The 23,273-nt window shown below is 50.6% G+C and overlaps 1 protein-coding gene across 2 annotated transcripts in view; it reads right to left on the reverse strand.

Moving 5' to 3' along the window:
* Positions 1-16,053: 16,053 nt before the first annotated feature.
* SMAD7 (SMAD family member 7) overlaps positions 16,054-23,273 on the reverse strand; it is a 31,449-nt gene continuing 24,229 nt past the window's right edge. The window contains exon 4 of one of the 2 annotated variants that reach the window (XM_027118468.1): positions 16,054-18,037. In XM_027118468.1, coding sequence (XP_026974269.1) covers positions 17,499-18,037 — 539 coding nt within the window. In that variant the 3' untranslated portion in view covers positions 16,054-17,498. The remainder of the gene's footprint in view (positions 18,038-23,273) is intronic. The other variant, XM_027118469.1, reaches the window with a different exon arrangement.

The raw sequence follows: 23,273 nt of genomic DNA on the forward strand, positions 1-23,273 counted from the left end.
TTGCCTCACTGGGCTTCACAGATACTGTGTTTTTTAGAAGTCAAAGTTTTGCGGCAACCATACATCGAGCAAGTCTATCAGCGCCGTTTTTCCAACTGCATTTGCTCATTTTGTGTCTCTGTGTCACATTTTGGTAATTCTCAAAGTATTTCAAACTTTTTCATTACTATTATATTTGTTATGGTGATCAGTGACCTTTGATGTTTACTACTGCAAAAAGATTACAACTCACTGAAGGCTCAGGTGATGGTTAGCATTTTTTAGCAATAAAGTGTTTTTTATTTAAGGTATGCACATTGTTTTTAGACATGAGGCTATTAAACAAGTAATAGACTACAGCATAGCATAAACATAACTTTTGTATGCACTGGGAAACAAAAAATTGTGTGATTCATTTTATTTCGATATTCACTGTAGTGCAATGCACTGGAACCAAACCCTCAATATCTCCAACATCAGCCTATACCCAAGAGAAATGAAAACATATGGTCACACAGAAACTTGTACATGCATGTTTATAGCAGCATTATTCATAAGAGGGAAAAGGTAGAAACAACCCAAGTGCCCATCAACAAGTGAATGGATAAACAAAATGTGGTATATCCAGACACTGGAATATTTTTCAGCCAAAATTAGTGAACCTTAATGGAAATTATGGACTTTGGTAGATGATGATGTGTCAACGGTGGTTCATTGATTGTAATAATTCGGTGGCACACTGTATCACATGGGACGTGTGGGATGGTAGGGGAGGCTGGGTTTGAGGGTAGGGGTATGTGGGAATTCTGTACTTTCAATTTTGCTGTGAACCTAAAATTGCTCTAAAAATGGTCTATTATTTCGAAAATTAAAAAAAAAGTGTTGCTATGTGCTACAACATGGATGAAACTTAAAAACATGATTTTAAGTGAAAGAAGCCAGTCACGAAAGACCATAGTACATAATTCCCTTTATATGAAATATCCAGAACAAAGGAAATCTATAAAGACAGAAAATAGATTAGTGATTCTCTAGGGCTGGTTGGAGGGAGGGAGTTGGGGGAAGAAAGTGGGTGATAGCTAAAGCATACTGGATTTCTCTTTAGGATGATGAAAATGTTCTAAAGTTGACAGCGGTGGTTGAACATATCTTTGAATATTCTAAAAGCCATTGAACTGTACACTTTAAATGGGTGAATTGTGTGGTATATGAGCTATATTTCAAAATATAGTTGTTATTTTAAAAAGCTGTTAAGAAAAAGACATTTTTTAGACAACTGAAACTAAATATAGACCGTGGATTAGAAAATTGGTCAATATGAAAGCTTTCTGACTTGGATAACTGAAAAACAAATTGATGGACAACTCTGTAAAGTAGGCACTATCATTATTCCCATTTTACAGATGCAGAAGCTGAGGCATGGAGACATCAAGCTACTTGCCAAGGATCACACAGCAGTTTAAGAACCCATAGTCTTTACCCTCTCCTTGTTTCTCCTGGCACCCTGATCTTATCCTTTACAGCACTTGTCACAATTTGTCATTTTATATTTTTTGTTCTACCAGACAATAAGCTCCCCGAGGGCAGAGACAGGTCTCTTCTTTTTTTTTTTTTTAAATAAATTTATTTATTTATTTTTGGCTGCATTGGGTCGTTTCTGTGCGAGGGCTTTCTCTAGTTGTGGCGAGCAGGGGCCACTCCTCATCGTGGGCCTCTCACTGTCACAGCCTCTCCCCCTGCGGAGCACAGGCTCCAGAGGCGCAGGCTCAGTAGCCGTGGCTCACGGCCTTAGTTGCTCCTCAGCATGTGGGATCCTCCCGGACCAGGGCTCGAACCCGTGTCCTCTGCATCGGCAGGCAGACTCTCAACCACTGCGCCACCAGGGAAGCCCTGGAGACAGGTCTCTTCTGTTCATCACTTCTCCATTTTTTTTTTTTTTTTTTTTTTTTTGTGGCCGTGCCGTGCGGCTTGTGGGATCTTAGTTCCCCGACTAGGGATTGAACCCAGGCCCCCGGCATTGGAAGCACTGAGTCCTAACCACTGGACCACCAGGGAATTCCCTCCATCGGTTTAAACAAACATTTATGGAGCCTATTTACTATAAGTGAAGCCTGTATGTGTAACAGTCAGTGAAAATATTTAGTACAGGTCTTGGCTCATTGTGGGTGTTTAATAGATATTTGTAGTTTGGATGGATGGATGGATGGATGAATAGATGGATGGATAAATGGGTGGGTGGATGGATGGGTGGCTGGATGGGTAGATGGGTGTGTGGATGGGTAAATGGGTAAATGAATGGATGGATGGATGGATGGTTGGTTGGATGGATGGGGATGGATGGGTGTCTAGATGGGTGGAGAGGTGGGTTCTGGACAAAGGCTGACTGGGCCTGCCCAGGACCACTAGTTCCTGGCCTTATGCTTCTCACATAGCTACCCTTTTCCTCCTACCCCGACCCTCTACCTCTGCCCCAATCTTCAGGCTTATCACATCCAGAGACCCCCACCAAGTGCACAGTCTCTCCTCTCTTCCTCCATCAAGGTAATCCAAACCTTCCCCATTTTTCAAGGCCTTTTCAGGCCCTACAGCCTCCAGGAAGTCTTCCTAGCCTGCCCCTTTCCTACACTCCTTCTAATGCATAATATTTGACGGACATGCCCTCTCATCCCTGGTCATTCCCTGTAGATGTCCCTATCCTGAGATGCAGGCCTGGAACTCGGGGAGGGGAGAGGCCTTGGCTCCCTCCTCCTCTGCTGTCCCAGGGGCTGGTCAGTGGCAGGCACTGGGTAAAGCCTCTGCATTGGCCACACAGGTAGGAGTCATGGCTTCTCCCTTGGTAGAGAGGGAGTTACTTGCCAAGGACTCCCTCTGGAGGGAGGGAGGAAGGCCCTCAGCAGCACCAGCTCCACAGGGACAGCCAGGCCCAACCCAGGTGGAGGCTGGTCCAGAGCCTGACCCCTGGACCAAGCCGGGGTTGAGCTGGCAGGGGGACACAGGCGAGCTGGCCACAGCAGGGGCCAGGCGTGGGCGCCTGCCTCCCCACCCAAGCCTGAGCTGACCAGCCCCCAGGCAGGCTGGAGGCCTGTTTGCCTTGGCCCTGGGCCAGGGCTGCCCCGCCAATGAGTAATGCGTGAGGACTGCCTGGCTCCAGTTCAAGGGAAACGGGCTGGAGACAGGGCCTCCTCGGCCTGCGCAGGGCTAGGCTCTGGGGGCGGCTTCCCAGAAAGTGTCTGCTGAGGCTGCCTCAGGGCCACTGCTGGGCCTGACACACCCCCTTCTCCCTCCCCCTCGTCCCCTTCCTCCTCCAGAAAGACCACAGAGAGGCAGAGCTTGAGTTCCCAGGAAAAGATCCTTGAGTGTCGCCAAGGACCCCAGCAACCCACCCACACCCCAGCAGAGCTGGCCCTTCCCTGGTGCTATCAACCCACACTTTTAGAGCACCTACTGTGTGTATGGCAGGGACCTGCTGTCAGGGAGTTCATGGGAGTTCAGCGGGTGGGGCAGGGGCAGGAGGGGAGAGGAGGCCCCAGAGGCTGTGGGTGCTCATACTGGAAGCACGAGTACTAGGGGAGACCTCGGTTATCTGTCCATATCCCAGGCTTCTGGGTGAGGCCCAGAGAATAGGAGTGACTTACCCAAGCCACACAGGGAGTTAATTACAGCAAGATAAGAACCCAGGCCTCCTGACCATGGGTGCCCAGCCCCTGGCTGCTCTGAAGGGCAGCCCTGGCTTTAAAACTGCATGGCTGTCATGATTGGAAGGACACTGCCTAGGACATTTCTATTTCAAGGCTGGGTCCTCCTGGGGCTTTCCTAAGGGCTTCCGTAACCTTACGACTCTACCCCTGCTGAGTGGCCTCTGCTGGCTTAGGACCCTAGTGACCACCCAGGTGGGGAGCATGCCACGGCCATCATCAGTGTCAGGAGGGGCAGAGATTCCCAGCTCTCCTGTCCCAGTGGGATGGCTTTGCAGCCAACCATGTCCTATGCCCCTCCCGGCCTCTATCTATGGTCAGTCTTTGGAGTTGCAAACTACAGAAGATCATTCTAGCTGAGTTAAGCACAAAAGAAAAGTCCTGACAGGATCCTGGTAGGAGTCCCACAGAATCAACAGTGGGCCAGAGAACTTCTCCATAGCGGGGAGGGCTGGCAAAACCCCACCACAGAGCTGCCTCTTGAGATCCCACTGGCCACCCTCACCCCAGCGCCGGAGCTCCAGATCACTCTCCTCTCCCCACTGACAGCTGCACCGGACACCAAACGCTGGACTGTGCTGTTCGCCCCACGAATGCTGCTGATCCCCAGAAATGGGATGTGGCCACTGCCCACCCCTAGAATCACTCTCCTGCCTCCTGCGCCTCTGTTCCCTCACTCTGACTCCACCACCAGAGCAGGGGCATCTGATTGGCCAATTCCAGGTCACGTGCCTATACTTGGCCACTAGGGAAGCTGGGAAAGCAAGTGTCTTGCTCTTTAGTCTCTCAAAGAATTTCCCAAGCCAGGTAGAGAGCCCAGGTGGCATACAGGCAAATCAATAACAGACGTCCTCTTGCTCGCATTCCCCCACCTCCCAGTCTTGGCTTATCCCACTCCCGCCCAGACTGTCAAAGGTGCACACACGGGCTTCCCTGGTGGCGCAGTGGTTGAAAGCCTGCCTGCCGATGCAGGGGACACGGGTTCGTGCCCCGGTCCGGGAAGACCCCACATGCCGCGGAGCGGCTGGGCCCGTGAGCCATGGCCGTCTGCGCATCCGGAGCCTGTGCTCCTCAACGGGAGAGGCCACAACAGTGAGAGGCCCACGTACGGCAAAAAATAAATAAATAAAAAAAATAAAAGTGCCCACAGGCACAGAAGGGTGTTGCTGAAGGGCTTTGAGTTCAGTTTGTAATTGTATCATGTATGGAAAATTCTCAGCTGAGGGCGTGGCACACAGTCCGTGTTGAATACAGTAGGGCTTTTCACCCCAGGGAGTGTGCAGATGTAGGAGCTGAGGGAAGGTGACCTGTGGTTTAGCTAGCTGGTGTTAGGATCTGGCCCAAGGCAGATAAGGATGGGGGTTATAAGAAAGTGTCATATAAAGTGCTGCAGAATCTGGCTCATGCCAACAGAAGAGACTGGAAGGCTTCTTGGAGGAGGAGATATTTGAGCTGGACATTGAAAGAATAGAGTTCATCAGCTAGAGAAGGGGGGAAAGACATTCCCAGCCAAGAGTCTGTGGGAAAGTGTGGAAACGTGAAAGTGCATGGCTTTTACAAACAAAACTCAGATCTGGCTTTACAGAATGCCCTCTGCCATAACCAGGAGTATCAATCAGCAGGGCGACAAGCATGGGTACAGGGAGAATGGCTAGGAGGCCTCCGAATTACTCAGGCCAGAGGCCAGGAATGCCTAAGTTGAGGTACTGGCAGGGAAAAGAAAACGATTTGATATCCAGAAACTTCCAGGGAATTCCCTGGCGGTCCAGTGTTTAGGAACCCACGCTTTCACTGCCAAGGGCATGGGTTTGATCCCTGGTCAGGGAACTAAGATCCCGCAAGCCGTGCAGTACGGCCAGAAACAAACAAAAAACCCAACAAACAGGGCTTCCCTGGTGGCGCAGTGGTTGAGAGTCCGCCTGCCGATGCAGGGGACACAGGTTCGTGTCCCGGTCCAGGAAGATGCCATATGCAGCGGAGTGGCTGGGCCCGTGAGCCATGGCCGCTGAGCCTGCGCATCCAGAGCCTGTGCTCCGCAATGGGAGAGGCCACAACAGTGAGAGGCCCGCGTACCGCAAAAAAAAAAAAAAAAAAGATAATTGGCACCAAAATGATGGACTAAACCAAGGAAGATGAACTCATGGGATCCAGGGAAAGAGAGACCCAAGCCAACAAAGGGGTGGAGGGATGCTTCGGGGTGACTGCTGTGCATCAATAAGGTCCATGAGGCAACCCGTCCAGAAGGAGCAGAAGGATGGATACTTGAGGAGGAAAAACATTGAACTGACAAATTGTCTGATAGGTTTGACCTTAAGGAAAAGTCAAGAAGTGCTTGAAGTATATTGAGAAGTGCCTGAAGTGTATGGAAAGCAAACTACAATGAACTCTAAGGCAATGAAAAGAACCTACGCAAGTCTTAACTCCAGGAATACCAGAGTTGTGTAAGGAAAGAAATGCAATCATAGTACACTCCATGGCTCCGCAGTGAACAAGACTGGCATGGTTCCAATAGTGTAAGTATTGACTATTGATGAGAAGGGAAGTAGTATGAAGATTCAAGACAGTGATCGCTAACTAGAAAGTTAATAGAAAGTTAACTGATAATATTTAAAATTAATGCATTAAGGAATATCAGAATATTATTTAGAAATATGGTGATATAATCACAGCTGTAATGTAAATTACCCCTGAACAGTAGCACTGAAGAAATTGAGAAGGGTTTAACATTTTTTCTTAACACACTTTTGTAGCTTTTGAATATCTGATAATGAATATATATTACTTTTACCACATCTTAAACCAATAAAATATGTTTAAATACTAAAGAAAAAAAGAGATATGGTGATAAATACCAAAAGAAACAGCTGGAAGAGTTGAAAAGGTTATTTCTGGGAAACTCAGGGGAAGAAAGAAAGGGCAGGGGACTGCTGTATTTCATTGTAAGGCTTTCAATTACCTTTGACTTTTAAGACTTTGTGCATGAACTTGAAAAAAGTTTTTAATTCCTTAAAAATAAATGGTCACAAAGAATAACAAATCAAGAGAAAAAATAGGCAAAAGATATAAAGAAATTCACAAAAGAAATGCAAATGTCCCCCAAATACATGGAAAAAAATTACATCCACACACACCATTCCACTCCCTGATGATGAAAAAAAACATCAGAAGTAGCTGTGCATTCACGGACCTGGAACATGATCTCATTAGATTATTAAGTGTCTGGAGGACGGTACAGTTTACAAAACAATATTATAGTGTCATTTTTATAACAATTTAACAGCTTTTCTTCGAGCACCTACTACTATGGTAGGCACATAAGAATGTATTTTTTAAAAAGTCTAAAAGGGATGTGCTAAGATGTCAGCAGGTTCAATGTGATTGTGGAACTAACGATAATTTTTAAAGTTATTTTCCCTTTTTCTTAATTTAGTCTAATTTTTAGTGAACCTAGCTTGCTAAGTTTTGCTGAACAACAAAACAAATGAAATTTTACTTATCCATTTACCTATTTGGAGCACCCTAGAATATGAAATAAAACACTGAACATTGGTTTGGTTAAGCACCCAATTACTAACCCGCTCAGACACTGCAGAGGGTGTATCATGCCAATTTGTACACCTCAGGGCTCAACAGAGTCTGGCACATAGCAGGTCCTTAAACGAACAGCTAGACAATCAAAATTAAGCAGGGGCTGGTGGGATATTGTAGGCAGGGGGCTTACTGTACATATGTGAGCCTCCAATACGTATGTGGAACACAAATAACTACATGCTAAAAGGATTAAGAGGAGGGATGTATATAAAACACTTAGCATAGCGCCTGGCGCTTTGTAAGTGCTCAAGAAATACTAGTTACTATTTGTAATAATAGTTGTAGTAGTGGTTATCATTGTTCTGATAGTACCTAGGACTCCAGAAATTCTACCCCTCACGCAGCTGCCCAGACACAAGGCTCTTTGTCGGAGCACTAAACAGTCATGAGGACAGGAACCCCTTTACCTCCTCCCACCACTCTCCCTCCTCCTCCTTCTCCTCCCCCTGCTGCCCACCACCCACCGGAGCAAGCCTGGGGGGCAGTGCAGCCTGAGTGCACCCCCCAAGGCTGGCCACCAGGTCCCAGGGATCCCACAGCTAGAATGTCTGGCTCATTCTCTCCCTGCCCTACAGGACCAATGAAGACATGCCACACCTGCTGTGTGCGCTCCTTAGGTCCTGGAAGAGAGAGAGAAAGGGACACACCTAGGGGAAACAGGACTGATTCGGGGGAAGGGATTGCATGCCATTGATCCTCTTTTTAGAAAATAGACTCTAACTGAAGTATAATACATACAGAAAAGTGCACAAATCCTAAGTGTACAGCTCAATGAATTTCCATGTAGAGAGCCAGTTGATTAAGAAACAGCATCGTCAGCCCCCAGAAGTTCCTCTCATGCCCTTTCCTGACATCTAACACCGTAGACCCATTTTGCCTGACATGGAACTTTATACAAATGGAATCATACTTGTCTGGGTTTTGTGTGTCTGGCTTCCTCAGTTCAGCACTGCGCCTGTGACTTTCACTCTCTCGTGTGCAGTTGTAGTTCTTTCCTTCCCATGCTGTACGACATCCACTATATAAATAAACCACATTTTAAAAAAATCCATTCTACTTTTGATGGACATTTGAGTTGTTTCCAGTTTGTGGCTATTCGAACAGTGCTGCAATGAATATGCTAATATTCAGAAGGCTCAGGCGTTTTGGTGAATGTACATCTGCATTTCCGATGTGAGTATGATTAGCTTCAGTAGATACTGACAAGCAGTTTTCCAAAAATGGTTAAACTAATTGATACGCCCACCATCCTCACGAGAGAGTTCCAGTTGCTCCACACCTTCGCTCCTGTTCAGTATCAAGTGGTATATCTTTTAAATGAATACGAGCATCCTTTAAGTTCAGCTCCAATACTAGACCAGCATGAAAATGAATGATCTACAGAAATGCCTGTGATGTATCGTTAAGTGACAGAAGCAGGTTGCAGGTCAATATGCATAACTTGATTCCATTCATGAAAATTGTGTATGTGCATAGGCAGAAGCAGAGACCAGGTTCAGAAGGGGATGAATCAAAGCCTCCTGTGATCGTGATCATTTCTGGGGAGTGGCATTGGAAGGCATGATTTTAAACGTTGAGATTGAGGATAATTTTTACTTTTGTGTTTTTCAGTATTTTTTGAAGTTTGGGAAAAAACCTGCATAAATAAAATAAAATTCTCCATCCCCCATGCCCCATGCCCATGACACACCATTCCATTACCTAAGACTGGCAGCCTGACCCTGTCTTTCTTGTTATTCCCAGCATTCTCTCCTGCTCTGGAACTACCCTGGGCAGGGTCTCTGGGACAAGTCTCCTGGGCACTGTAATTTCTCAGGCTGCAGTGCGCCATTAGAAGATCTGGTGCTGGTGACATGAGGCCTGGACGCAGCAAAGATTCCAGACCCTGATGGGACAGGACAGCCCAACCACAGGGCAAGTCTCCTGGCAGAGACACCCTTGGAGTCCTGAGCTGCCTCAACAGAACCTGGGCCTCAGGATGTATCTTAACCTCGAAGAAAGAGACCAGAAAAACTGCTGTTTCGCAGCTGCAGCCTCCCATGGGGGCTCAGGACTCAGAACAAGAGCTGTGGAATTAGGCAGACCTGGGCTCCTGCTCTACTCCTCCCTGGGCCTCCATTTCCTCACCTGTAAAATGGGCTAATAACAACATTTACCTTAGAGACAACACCAAGTGCCTTGCTGAGAGTGCCTGGCACAAACTTTGCCTTCAATAAACACAGGCTGCTGTTATTATTATGATTGCGGTGGCAGCTCTTACCATCACCCCAAGAGGCAAAGTTTTGCACATACCTTTTGGGGGAAAAAATATAAGAATGCACTCTTTCTTTTCACAAATATTATAAAACAAGTACAAACCTACTTTTCTTGGGGGAAAACTAAATTCATCTGAAACTTGAATGCATTTATTTCAGTTGGAAAGTTGAGTAGTCATTCAACACTGATTCATCCAAGGAATATTTGTCAAGAGCCTACTATGTCCCAGGCACTGTCCTAGATACTGGGGATATAGCAGTGACCAGCGCTTCCCATCTACTAGGGGAGTCAGACAATAACCAAATCAATAAACAGGTTATAATAAAATGCTAAACATGTATATAATACAGTACAAATAATGCCGACCAGTGTTATGGAGAAAAGCAAAGCAGGATAAGAGGAGCTATGGGGCTCCCCTGGTGGCTCAGTGGTTAAGAATCCGCCTGCCAATGCAGGGGACACGGGTTCGAGCCCCGGTCTGGGAGGATCCCACATGCCACGGAGCGGCTGGGCCCGTGAGCCATGGCCGCTGAGCCTGCGCTCTAGAGCCCATGAGCCACAACTACTGAGCCCGCAAGGCACCTAGAGCCTGTGCTCCACAACAAGAGAAGCCACTGTAATGAGAGGCCAATGCACCACCACAAGGAGTGGCCCCCGCTCGCCGCAACTAGAGAAAACCCGCACACAGCAACGAAGACCCAATGCAGCCAGAAATAAAATAAATAAATAAATTTTAAAAATAATTAAAAAAAAAAAAAAAAGAGGAGCTATGTGCTGGGAATGCTACCTGATGTGTTCAGCTGAGCCAGGGCTCTGCTCTGGAAATTTCTCTCTCCTTGGCTGAGTGAGGAAGCCCAGGAGGCAATGGTCTTGGCCGGGTCTCCACTGACACTGGCCTGGGCTGAAACTGTCTCTTGTGCCTGGGGAGTTGGGTGGGGTTTGAGGAGAAGGTGAGAGGGGCTGCCAGTGGCTTTTAGGAGGTGAAGCTCCAGCAAGGGGGTATTTCCATGTAGCCTTGGACCACATGGGGAGACTGTGCCCTTAGAGGGCAGCCAGCAGTCCCTCCAGGGACACCACTGGGGGAGGCCCCTCAGTTCGTGTCAACCACAGCAGGTAATTACTGAGCACCTACTAGGAGCCCAGAGCTGGGCTTGGTGCGATGAAAGCTGTGATTCAAGTAAGTATGCGAAAACACCAAAACAAAACAAACAGAAAAAGTTAAGTAGGCGAGCTGGTGCCTGACCTCAAGGAGCTCCAGTCCCGCTGGAGATACAAGACCAATCTCCACAAAAAGAAGAAAGCAAGACAGATTGGGTCGAGTGTCTGGGTGGGCGGAACAGGTCATGGGTTCATCAGGATGGCAAATCACCCAATCTCCGTCCGTGGCACCATAAAGCTGTACATTCACACAGCCTGCGGCAAGCCCAGGGGCTTTCCAGGGCAGCGATTCAGGGATCCAGGCTGTTCTCATCTCATGCCTCCATCTTCCAGCTCCCTGCGGCAGAGGGAGAGAGGGAGAGCTGGATCACCTCTCACCAGTTCTTTACGAGGTCCCTCCACTTGCAGCCCATCGGCCGGAGCTAGTCACACGGCCCCAAACAAACTGCAAGGGAGGCTGGGAAACGGGGGCCACATAGCTATGGATGAAATGTCTGAGAATGAAATGTCCGGCCTCGGGTACGTGTGTCTATGGGATGACCTCGGAGCTGGGGTCTGAGATCCTGCGGCTCTTAAATCCCAAGGAAGTCCCATCCTACAGGCTCCCTAGAAAGATGGCCCCAGCTCTCCTCGTCTCTGTGGCTCTAGTGGGCACTAGATAGACCCCAGAGTGAGCCCAGCCTGGCACCCAGGCCAGGCACCCTCGCCCACCCCTCACCCCCAGCCATGAATCGTTCCTGATGAGTCAAAGCACTTGCATTGGTCCGAACTCACCAAGGGCCTCCTGCAGCGGCCACTTCGTGTTCGCTAGATTAATTGCAGCTGGGGGAGGGGAGGGAATCCATTTTTAGAAAATCATTAGTTTCAGAAAGAGAGGGGGGCGCTTCTGGTTGGGGAAAACCGCTGAGCTGGCAACTCGGGCCTGCTGCTTCAGCGCCAGGCAACCTGGGGCTGTGCACGCTGCTCCACTTGGTGGGCACCGTCCGGGGCCCATGCCCCCTCCTCCCGAGGCCGGGCATCCCAGCCCTCCTGCCCTGGCTCCCACCGGCCTTCGCTTCTGCTCTGGCCTGGACTCGGCAGTTTGCTGGCATTCCGAGCAGCAGGGAATCACCCCGATATTGACCACCCACCCACTGCCTTCTCTCGGCCCCGTTGCCACACAGCCCCCGTCTGTGGCCCCAGGGGAAAAAGAAGGTTGGGGACCCCTAATCACCACCGCCTTGGATTGAACATCTAGTAGATTAAATGGCATGAAATTGCCATTTTTGTAGGTCTAAACAGTCAGATAGTAGCAACCCCACGTGGTTCAGCCTCACCATGCTATGCCTGGCTCTTCGATGCATTTCCTCACTAACCCCCTTTTGGCCCCATGGGGCAGGTATAATGTGCATTTGATGTTTCAGAAATTGAGGTTCAGAGAGGTTAAGTGACTTACCCAAGTGAGCACTCCAACCTTGGTCTCTCTGACTCCAAAACCCAGCACGCTGAGTCATATCCCCTGAGTCACCCACCTGCCCTGGCACTCGGCTCTCGAGTGTCTAGAGCTGTGCTTCCACGTGGTTGCGTTGACAACACGCGGACGGACAGAAAGCTCCTGGGGAGGGTGAGTGTGCAGGCCTCACCGTCAGGAAGTCTGTTTGCTGTGGGCTTGGGTGCAACTCCATCCTTCCCTCCCCCAGGCTGTATGTGGGTGTCCTGGGCAAATCACTCACCTGTGGGAGGGTCTCCTCTTCCGGAGCTGGCCAAGGCCTGCCTGTGTGGTGCCGCAGCGTGGGCCTGTGGAGGACATGCGCTGGGAAGACCCTTGGTGCACACAAATCTTTACAAACCTCAGGCGCTGTTTCTACTGTTCAACAGATCAGCCTGGTCCTTTCAAACCAGAACTGGTTTTAGAAAGAACATATGCCCGACTCAGTCACCCTTGACCCAGGCCTGCCCACAGAGGTGAGATAGCACAGAGGTGATGAAATCTGACGCTATCACTTACCAGCTGGGGGACCTTGGGCAACTCTCTAACCTCAGTTTCTTCATCTGTAGAATGGGGTCATGACACTGCATCTACTTTTAGGATAGTTGTAAGGATCACATGGCACAATCGCAGTGTAAAATGCTTGGAACACTGCTACCGCAGAGTCAGAACGCAATCAGTGCTCGCCATTATTATTATTACTATTTCCATCCCAAGCACGGTTCTGCCTCTCCCTCCCTCATCAGGACAAGCCCTGTCTGAACACTGTACCGGAGATTTTTAAGGTAGTGGATCCTAAGAGGGATCCCAGAGTGCCGAAAGCTTACTGTTCAGTAGGGAAGAGAGAATCCTATACCACTGCTGTCTCTTTAGAGCAGAAATTTTTGAGAGGCTTCCTGGAGGAGGTGTGGTCTGAGTTGCATCCTGAAGGATGAGAAGAAGACAGCCAATTGAAGAAGGAGCTGGAAAGCGCTTGCTTGGAAACACATAAGCAAGGCGTGTTTGACGAATTGCAAGTTACCCTGAATGCTGGGGACCAAGATGGGGTGGGGGGTGGGGTGTGTGTGTGTGTGTATGTGTTGAGGGGGTGGGGGGTGGGGGGTGTGTGTGTGTGTGTGTGTGTTGAGGGGGTGGGGGATGGGGGTGTGTGTTGAGGGGGTGGGGGGTTAAGGCATGAGGTTGACGGAGGCAGATGCTGAAAGGCATCTGGAGTAGAGGAAGGAGGCTCTAGAAGGTCCCAAACTAAATCGTACTAGTGGGGATAGAGCAAGGGAACATACGTGAGAACTGTTTGCACTTTTTACCTATGGATGGAACGAGGCAGGGAGGACAGGATCTTGCTGTTTATTTCATGTCGGGGGACAGGGCAGGGGAGATGGGAGAACCCAGGTTTCTGGCTGGGGCAGCTGAGGCATTGCAGGTGAGGAGAGATGAAGGTACCGGAGTGACGTTGCCACCCGGGGACAAGGTGTGGCCCAAGAAGAGAGGGGAGGACAGAACCCTGTGACACACCGCAAAATCTGACTGGTGAGCTGAGAGAGGAAGGAGAACCAGGTGACAGGAAAACTTCCCTCCAAGGGGGCATCTTTTCCTCTCCACGAATCCAAACTCCTTGGCTGGAGGTCCTCGCTCCTCACTCAACACATTCTGCCTGGGCTGCTGGCCACCCTCAGGCGCGGGCGTCTTGTCCTCCAGCACCACGGAGGACACGTGTCCCCTGCAGCAGTCCTAGCACATCAGAGGTGCCCAAGGGATGTCTGCGGTGACGGCAGCTTAGTGCCGTGTACTGCAAACACGGGGTTTCCCCTAAATGTCCTTCTTTCCCTGACCCAGGGTCAGCCACCCCACGGGGGTCCACACGCCCACAGCCCAGTTCCAACCTTGTGGGGCTGAGAGTCAAGTCCAGGTGACAGAGGAGGGTGTGAAGGTGCTGCTGCCACAGCCCCTGCCTCCTGGACCCGGAGGCCCTGCCCACGTAGCTCGCCGGGCAAGCAGCTCGGGGCCCGCCTTCCCGCTGATTTGAGGTGGTGGGACTGGAGTCCCAACAGACTCCACCAAATAACATCTCTACAGGGTTTGGACCAAGGAGTAAGGCCAGAGTCAGCCCGTGAACACCACCACTCCCAGCACTTCCTCGCCGAGTGACCTTGGGCAAGTCTTTTAACCTCTCAAAGTTTCCAGTTTTGCAGGGGGTCCTAGGGAGGATTAAATAATTCCCTTAAACGCTTAACATCATGCCTGGCAACTAGCTAAGCATTCAATAAATGGTAGCTATTATTATTATTAAAGAGCTTCCTGGCATGCTGATGCAAGTTAGAGCAAACGAAAATGCCTTTGACAGCTCCCTAATGCAACACCTTCCACCCCACCCCTCCTCCACCACTACCACCTGGGAATTAATTATAGCCCTCCTTGGGTGTCTTCCAGACGTGCATTTTACACCTATTCTAGGTTGCAGAACTAGAATAAATGGAGGCAGGTTTCAGTTCAACTGATAAAAAGCTGCCTCAAGTGGTAGTGAGCTCCCCGTCACCTCATGTGAACAAGCTGGCCCAGATGACCATTTGGCACTAAAGCTCTTAAGTTAACATTCCTCGCTATACAATTGTATTAGAATTCCCTCGCATTAAACAGTGGTGCCAGTAAGCTGTAATGCTTTGTGTCATTTGGCAAAATGAAAAATTGGCAATCCTATTTTGGCCCTCCAAAAATTTTTTTCTGAAATTGTACCAGTTTGTGATATCTAAAATCTTAACTCCCACTTCAAAGAGCCCCTTCCTGGGTCTAAGGTTTAAGACCCCCTGACATAGACACCTAAACAGCCCCATTTGGTGCCCGATTTGAACCTATTTCTTGTGCAAGAGGTCTCGAATCTAAAACGTGGCTCAGGGACTTCCCTGGTGGCGCAGTGGTTAAGAATCCGCCTACCAATGCAGAGGACAGGGGTTCGATCCCTGGTCCGGGAAGATCCCACATGCTGCGGAGCAACTAAGCCTGTGCACCGCAAGTACTGAGCCTAGAGCCCACGTGCTGCAACTACTGAAGCCTGTGCGCCCTAGAGCCCATGCTCCGCAACAAGAGAAGCCCCCGCTGCCAGCAACTAGGCAAAGCCCGTGCGCAGCAACGAAGACCCAACATAGCCCAAAATTAATTAATTAATTGAAAAATAATAAAACATGGCTCAGATCAGTGAAAATCCCAGGGGCAATACCAGCAAGTGCCACTGGGGCTAAGCTGGGCTGGCCAAGGGAATAGAACTGGAAGAGTTAAGCAGATGCGGAGTAGGGTCTGCCCAGACTCCTTTCAGCCTACTCCACCTCCCGGAGGGCCCAGTACAGAACTTAGCGGACCCAGATCCCTCCCTCCCACCATCAACACTCAGCCCCAGCCTCATCTCTACTCCAGGGCTTCAGCCCTCAGGGAATCTCTCCTGGAACCCAGTGTGGCAGTGACCTTCCTCTGGGAAAGGTGCAGTCGTCTCAGGACTTAATGTAAAGCAAAGGAGTCAGCAAGCAGGAACTGGATGGACCCCAAGTTCTTGGGACTTTACCTTCCCATCCTATCTCCCAGTGCAACCTCCTTCCCAATCATTCAAAATGATATTTCAACTTTTCAGGCTTTGAAAAATCAGCTGCCTTTGTAACTCAGGGCTCCCCGAGGTTGACCCATTACAAATTCAGGACACTCACCAGCTGCACCCTAAGGTTCCTGCCTAACAAGAAAGGTGGTATCTGTGTAGGTACGGGGAAGAGCAAGGCGTTCCGGATCGTCTCTCCCTTTTGTGGTCCCACCAACCAAGCTTCCTCCCCAACCAAGCTCTGGGAGACCCCAACTGTTCCGGATTCTGATGGCTACATCCCGCCGCCCACCCACCAGAAGAAAAAGGAGCTGGAGGACAACATGGAATCAAGTATACATTTTAAAAATTGTTTAATGGAACATAAACTCCTTTAGAAAAACATTCAGCTAGGTGATAACACCCATAGAAAAAAACACCAATCTTGTGTTTATCTTTTTTAATTTGGCATTTGTTATTTGCATTTATATTAAAGCAAAGTGCATCTTTTCTTTATTTTTGTTTATACACATTGCACAATACATAAATAATGATGCTTATAAAACGTCTTTATATTTACAAGTAATAATATATTTATATATAACATAAAATACATTTTTTCTTTAATAAATCTCAGGGTTTTTTTTTCAGGAGTCCTTTTTCTCTCAAAGCACTACAATGCTAAATTTCCAATGAGAATGCTTCTCTTGTTCATTTAAACCTTTGTAGTTAGAAAAATAGCTTATGTTAAAGTCTAAACATGCTCATTGAGCTAAGAGCAGTGTCAACGTATCATACGAGTGTATGAGTTGTAGAAGAAACGGAAGAGTTAGGTGTCAGCTCAGGATGGTACCTTGGGTTAAGATGGACCGAATCCTTCTTGGTGGGGAGTGGGGCGGCTCCCCTCGCTGGTCTAACAGCAGAGCTCAACACACAGGCTGCAGAGGGGAGGAAAGTGCTGAGCTGGTTTTCTGAGTCCAGGAAAAACCTGATGTAACCAGGGCAGGGGAGAGGCGGAGGGGCCTGAGAGGGCACTGGGTGAGCAATACTGTGACGGGGCTGCCCCGGCAGCCCTCGGGAAGCCCATCTCAGAGGTATCCAGGAGCAGATGGCCAAAAAGGAAAGACACGACAACGGCAGCAGGGTGGCCGGAAGGGAGTGAGACAGCATGGAAAAACTGGCAGGGTGGCTTCTAAGAAGCCTGCGGACAGGCCAATGTCCTAGAAGGGGAGAGGTGGGATGGGGGCTTCCCCAGGCTGGGGGACAGAGCCTTGCTGCTGGCCACTGCTGGGACACCCGCTGCCCCACTGTGCAAGTCCAAGGAGCACGAGGGACACAGCTTGGGAGCGCAAACCTCTCAGCGGTCAACATCCGTAGGAAACACAACAGAGCACACCGCTTCCCCCATCTGCGTACACACACACACACTCTCTCTCTCTCTCTCTCGTACACCCTGACGAGGGCAACGAGGACCCCGAAGTCGAGGCCTGCCCCCCCATTTACAGTGTGTTCGGTGGTACTGATTTTTGCTTCCCCTTTTCACGCCTCGGTGTTCTGCCAACCATACCACCCGCCCCCGCCAAAACCCCGACAATTCTTTTCATAAGCTATTTCTCAAAGAACAAAACAGAACATAAACAAGAACGAGGGGAAGGAGGGGAGAAAAAAGAAAGAAAGAAAAAAAAAAAAACGACCAAAGAGTTTGCATGAAAAGCAAGCACTCAGGAGGAAACTATTAGCAGCAAAGTAGTTTGGACCGGGCCCGCTAGGCTCCCGCTGTCCTCTCCCCACGTGGCTACCGGCTGTTGAAGATGACCTCCAGCCAGCACGGGCAGCTGCTGATGAACTGGCGGGTGTAGCACTGGCCCCAGCCCTTCACGAAGCTGATCTGCACGGTGAAGCCAGTCCACGGCTGCTGCATGAACTCGTGGTCGTTGGGCCGCTGCAGGCTGTACGCTTTCTCGTAGTCAAAAGCCTTGATGGAGAAACCGGGGAACACTTTGTGTACCAACAGCGTCCTGGAGTCCGGGTTGTCCAGTGTGGCTGACTTGATGAAGATGGGGTAACTGCTGCGGTTATACACCCACACGCCATCCACTTCCCGCGTGAGCTGGATGCCACAGCCGATCTTGCTCCGCACTTTCTGCACCAGCTGACTCTTGTTGTCCGAATTGAGCTGTCCGAGGCAAAAGCCATTCCCCTGAGGTAGATCATAAAAGATATCCAGGGAGGGCTCCTGGACACAGTAGAGCCTCCCCACTCTCGTCTTCTCCTCCCAGTATGCCACCACGCACCAGTGTGACCGATCCCCAGGCTCCAGAAGAAGTTGGGAATCTAGAAAACAAAATGGCGGACATGGTTGGGTGATGGAGCCCCTCCTTTTTACTCTTCCTCCCGAAATCAAGATCACACACAGCCCCATGATCAGCTCGTCTCTCAGGGCAAGACAGAAGGAGGGAATGGGGTGCTGGATGTGCTGCAGGCCGAACAGTCCTCCTACTGGGGCCTGGAAATCGTGACCCAGTGACGGAAGAGCCTTGCCTCTAAGCGTGGGGCTTGCTGGGGAGCCTCTTCCCTCCACTCCCCACACCCTGTCAGAGACCCAGGATACCAGCACGTGTGCCCACCCGGCCAAAGGAAAGCCCCATCGCTGCAGAGCTCAGAAGCCAAGACCACTTAGTAACTTGGCTGGTCCTAGTTTTAGGGCTAGAAAAGGCCTTACAGTTGGATGGTCTAGAATTACAGTTCTTTAAACTGGATGGAACCTTGAAGGCCAACTGCTCCAGTCCCTTGTCATCCTCAGGAGAAAACCTGGACTCAGAAAGCTTGTTGCTCAGGCCCCAGGGATGATGGAACCAGACCTAGACCCCAGGACCACCTGCTAAGCAGTCTTTGTGCTTGTTGTCTCCCAGTTCTCAGATCAGTGCCTTGGTCATAGGAGGCGCTATCCGGGAGGAAAAAAAAACTTTTTTTTTTTTTTTTTTTAAAGGAGGAGCCACTGCAGAGTTTATTCCCCGCCACAAATATTTATTTACTTATTTATTTCTTTGGCTGTGCTGGGTCTTACTTGCAGCATGTGGGATCGTCGTTGCCACATGCAGTATCTTTGTTGCTGTGTGTGAACTCTTAGTTGTGACACGTGCAATCTAGTTCCCTGAGCAGGGATCGAACCCTGGCCCCCTGCATTGGGAGTGTGGAGTCTTAGCCACTGGACCACCAGGGAAGTCCCATATCCAGGAAAAATTTTAAAGGACGTGGTTTGGGTTAAAAATATCTATCTTCCTAATAGAAAAATAACTCTCAATGTGTCTGTCAGCGGCAGCTCTGTACACGTGAGTTCAGGTAAAAATGCCAAATCACAACCTGCAAGTTGGTGTCAGCCCAGACTACCTTAACTTCCTGCAGCCCAGACAGAAGACGATGTGTTTAAAGTGGGTACCGCCATGCTTGCAGGGTCCTGCTTGCTGCATCTTCCTTTCTTCCCCTTCCCTCCCTAGAAGCATCTAAAGTCGATGCCCTGCCCCCTTCCTCCCCTGGAGGGCCCACCCCGGCTTTCCTAGACATGCTGCTTCCCACGGGCAGCAGGGGAGACTGGGGTGATTCTGGTAAGGTGACTCCCAAACAGGCGCTCAGAGATCTTTAAAGGGGGGAGCATATGAAAGGAAAGGGGGCCCTGGAGGCTGGCATTCCGACTCCTCTAACTCCTCCTTTAAGCTAGAGCCGGCAGGGCAGGACTCAGACTGGGAACCGTGAGTCTCCCCAGCCCAGCCGGGCTGCAGGAACACTGTGGTTTGTGGTGGCAGGGCGGAGACCGGAAGTCTTGTATTTGTTAACGAAAATGGGGAGAGACAGGAGGAAGGCGTGGCAGGCAGCAGAGGCGGCCTCCTGCCCTCCCTGTAGGTCCCTGCTTCTCACTTACTGGGGGGGGCTTGGGGCATGAAGTTGGGGGTGGTGTGTGAGGTCTTTGGGTCTGACTGGCCTTTTTGATTTTGAACCACTGAGTTTAGGGCCTGCACGATGATGGGTCATACAGCACAGCAGCGGGGGTAAGGGAGGGCTCGGGTCTCCATTGTCCTGCTGCCCCAGCAGGCTGGGTAACCAGTGCAGCTCAGCACACCCACTCCTTCCAACGTTAACAGGCACGTAAGGACCTGGGAACCAGTCAGCTGCATTAACTTTACATGGAGGTGTCCCGTGAATAAGTCTGTACAAAGGCGCTCGGTGACCCACTGAGGCAGCCACAAACACCCACCCTGAGCACCAGTTGCCTGGATGCCCCCCACCTGGCCTTCTCAAATGCCTGCCCCGCCAGCTACACAAGACGGGGACGCTGAGGGCTCCTTCCTCCCCTCAACCACCACCCCACCGAAAATCAACACCAGAAACCTGGCCCATCACCCCCGACCCCGACATTCATCTCTGAAGCACAAGTGTGAAGGAGGCTGTGTGCATGGATACGAGCACACTTCGAGTGTGTGTTATGTGAACGTGTGTTTGCATGCGCATACACAGGAACATATGGAAAAACAAGAGAGGTACAAGAGCTCCAAGCAGAAGGTGAGTCATCAGGCCTTAACTTGTTTCTGCAAAGTATCCATCAACTGCTAATAAACTCGCGAGCGCTAGCAATCTTCTGAACCCTCTTGCCGAGGGAGTTCAGCTCTGAAGGCTATACCAAAGACCCACAACACCCGCGTAAATAGAAATGCTCTGACGTCCAAGTTCGCCGGGTTGCAGAAATCCCTCTTCTGGAAGGCACAGGGCGCCCACCTGCCTGCTTGTTTGAGGCGGGAGAGCGTTTCCAAATGTAAGAAGTTCTCACTTATTATCCCAACTCAGGACAACAAACCGGCCTGGAAAGGAAGGCTCAGGAGTCGCTGGGAGGGAAGTTCAGGAGACCCTCAGCGGAGCCTCACAATACTTTGTTTCATGGAGCCCGGCTCCCCTGAAACCTGGCACCCGCCAGAGTATGGGGGTTGGGGGAGTGGGGGGAGGGGGAGGAAGGGGGTGGGAGCCTGAAGATTGAGTTGCCCCTGTGCCAGGCCCACCGGCAAGGGGCGGGGGGCGCCTTGTCTGCCTGGGGGCAGAGGAAGCTGGGCGGGGGGTGGTGGGGAGACTGGGGCCTGAGGTTGGCCAGTAGAGAGGAGGGGGAATGGGGCGGGGTGGGGGGGCGTTCTGGCGGGTTTCTCTTTCATCTGTGCGGCCCGACAATGCATCCAGCAATTTGCTGCCAGACATCCCCTGGAAAAAGAAAAGGCCTTTTTCTGTTGAGGTTAATGGCCCGGCCCAGATAAACGGCAGCGTGTAGGTGTCCCTGGATGTGAACAAGGCCCCGGAAAGCCCACTAGGTGCCCTAATCTGGGGCAGCAGGGCCCCCACGTGTCGCCCCACCATGTCACCCTGCAGTCCCCTAGTGCCCTGATACCTCTTCTCCTTGCTGCTCCTGAACTCCACAGCTCTGAGCACAGAAACAGGCTGTCAGACAAACCCATCACTGGAGCGCAGGCCCCTTTTACACAGCACGCTTCTGGGGGCCCAGTACAACGCCCCAAATGGCCAGTTCAGACTCTGCTCCTTAGCCCTGAAGTACCCGCCGTCTGGGCTCATTTCTAGGAAGCGCTCAGCATCATCTTCAGAGAAGCACAGTTCCTGGAATTGGGCCCACAGCCCACAAGCATCTCCCCACAAAGGTCAGGGCAGACGCTTAGCTCCTGGGGGCTTCCCAGGCCTCCAAGGGAGGAGCTGGGAGGACCCTGCACAGAAAAAAAAAAGGCCCCCTCGTTACAAGGACTGAGGAAGGGTCTTAGTATCCTGGTTGCCGATACTTAACCTCTGAAGGCAAAACTCGCAGTCCCTTGTTAATTTCCCTCAGCTTTTATAACGTTTTCCGGTATTTTCAACTTCTCGCTCCTCAGAAAACTGTACCAGGGGCCTGTTTTAAAACTGTATTTGTGCATTCTAAAGCATCCAAAAGAAAAGCTGTGTTGTCAAAAGCTACCTAATCAGATGCCTGCTCACAAGTTTTTCTTTTTATTACAGTTCAGGGAATTTGTGGACCAACCCCAGAAAAGTGCTGAATCAGCCTAAAATTCCTTTAAGGTTGGTTTTTCCCCCTCCCCTTCCCAATTTCCCTTAAAGCATAAAATCTACCCTTTAAAAGCAAAGCGGGAGGCCTTGTGGAGAAGAAGGATTGTGCCTCGTGTTTGCACTTGCATTAGGGAAGACCACTTAACAAGGAGCTCCATGCCTCATACAAAGAGTTATTTAATTACCCTGGTCGTGAATGAACAGACCAGACCCTCCCAGAAGACCAGAGGCTCATGAATGAATCTCATGCCTGGGATCGCAATGGCACAGGGTGACCAGACCCTCAAGGCATAGGTAAGAGAGGAACTTCCCCCTTTTAAAATTTTTGATTTGAAGGTGTAGGAGATGAAAAAGAAAAAAACTGGAGGGAGGGGCTCCCCTGGTGGCGCAGTGGTTGAGAGCCCGCCTGCCGATGCGGGGTGGGGACATGGGTTCGTGCCCCGGTCCGGGAAGATCCCACATGCCACGGAGCGGCTGGGCCCATGAGCCATGGCCGCTGAGCCTGCGCATCCTGAGCCTGTGCTCCAAAACGGGAGAGGCCACAACAGTGAGAGGCCTGCGGACCACAAAAAAAAAAAAAAAAAAAAAAAAGGGAGGGAGACCGCAGAAAAAAAAAAAGAGGGAGGGAGGAAAGGCCAAGTTCGGTGCCTCGACGGTACCATGTCCGGTCTCCAATTTAGGAAGCTGACCATGAGGCCAGAGAGGCAGAACTGTTCCAAAACACCCAGTCCCAGTGGGATTCTGAGAACGCTTGAAGTGAAGCCATCTCACCCTAGCTGTGTCCACACACAGAGGCGGTGCTGATGGGACAGGGGTGGGGGGTCCCCAAGTTTCTGACTTTTCAGGACAGGGACATACTTGGGAAACGAAGCAGCACAGAGAAAGCCACAGAAGCAGGCACCCACTGAGTCCAATGTGCCCACTGCCAGGGCAACCAGGGGGCTGGAATAAAAGGCGGGCGGGTGTGTGTGTGGGGGGGGTCTCAACCCACTCTCATCTCCGCAAGGCACTTGGATTATAAAGGGATTATTTCTCTTACTCAATATTCTGGTTATCCCACGGTGGGATGGGTCTGCGAGCCCCCTCCCCAGTGGTCCAGCAGAGCACCCGGCTGGGGATGGAACCTGGGCAGAAATGGCTGCCTCACGCGGGCTGATGAGGGCAAACGAAGGGCACACATGCAGACCCAGAAGTAAACCCGGCAACCCTGGAACGCAAACGTGGCCACGCCTCGCCCTCTCAGGTCCAGGGCCCTCCCTCCTCGGGACTCCGGCGCCACCAAGGGTTGCCTCATCCTGTCCTTCCCCCTACATCAGTCGTCCCAAAGGTTAACAGCTTCATCGGCCCGGCTCCCCACCCTGGTCAGGAAACTGTTCAGAGAGCAACCAGCTCATTTCAGGGACAAGGACTGAGATAAAAGGGGACTTGGTGCCAACCCGTCCCATCCACTCTCATCCCAAACACAATTAACCAAGGCTCTCGC

This window comes from Aethalodelphis obliquidens, unplaced genomic scaffold (assembly GCF_003676395.1).
Source record: "Aethalodelphis obliquidens isolate GAN/ISIS:26980383/991018 unplaced genomic scaffold, ASM367639v1 scaffold19, whole genome shotgun sequence".
Taxonomy (NCBI): Eukaryota; Metazoa; Chordata; class Mammalia; order Artiodactyla; family Delphinidae; genus Aethalodelphis; species Aethalodelphis obliquidens.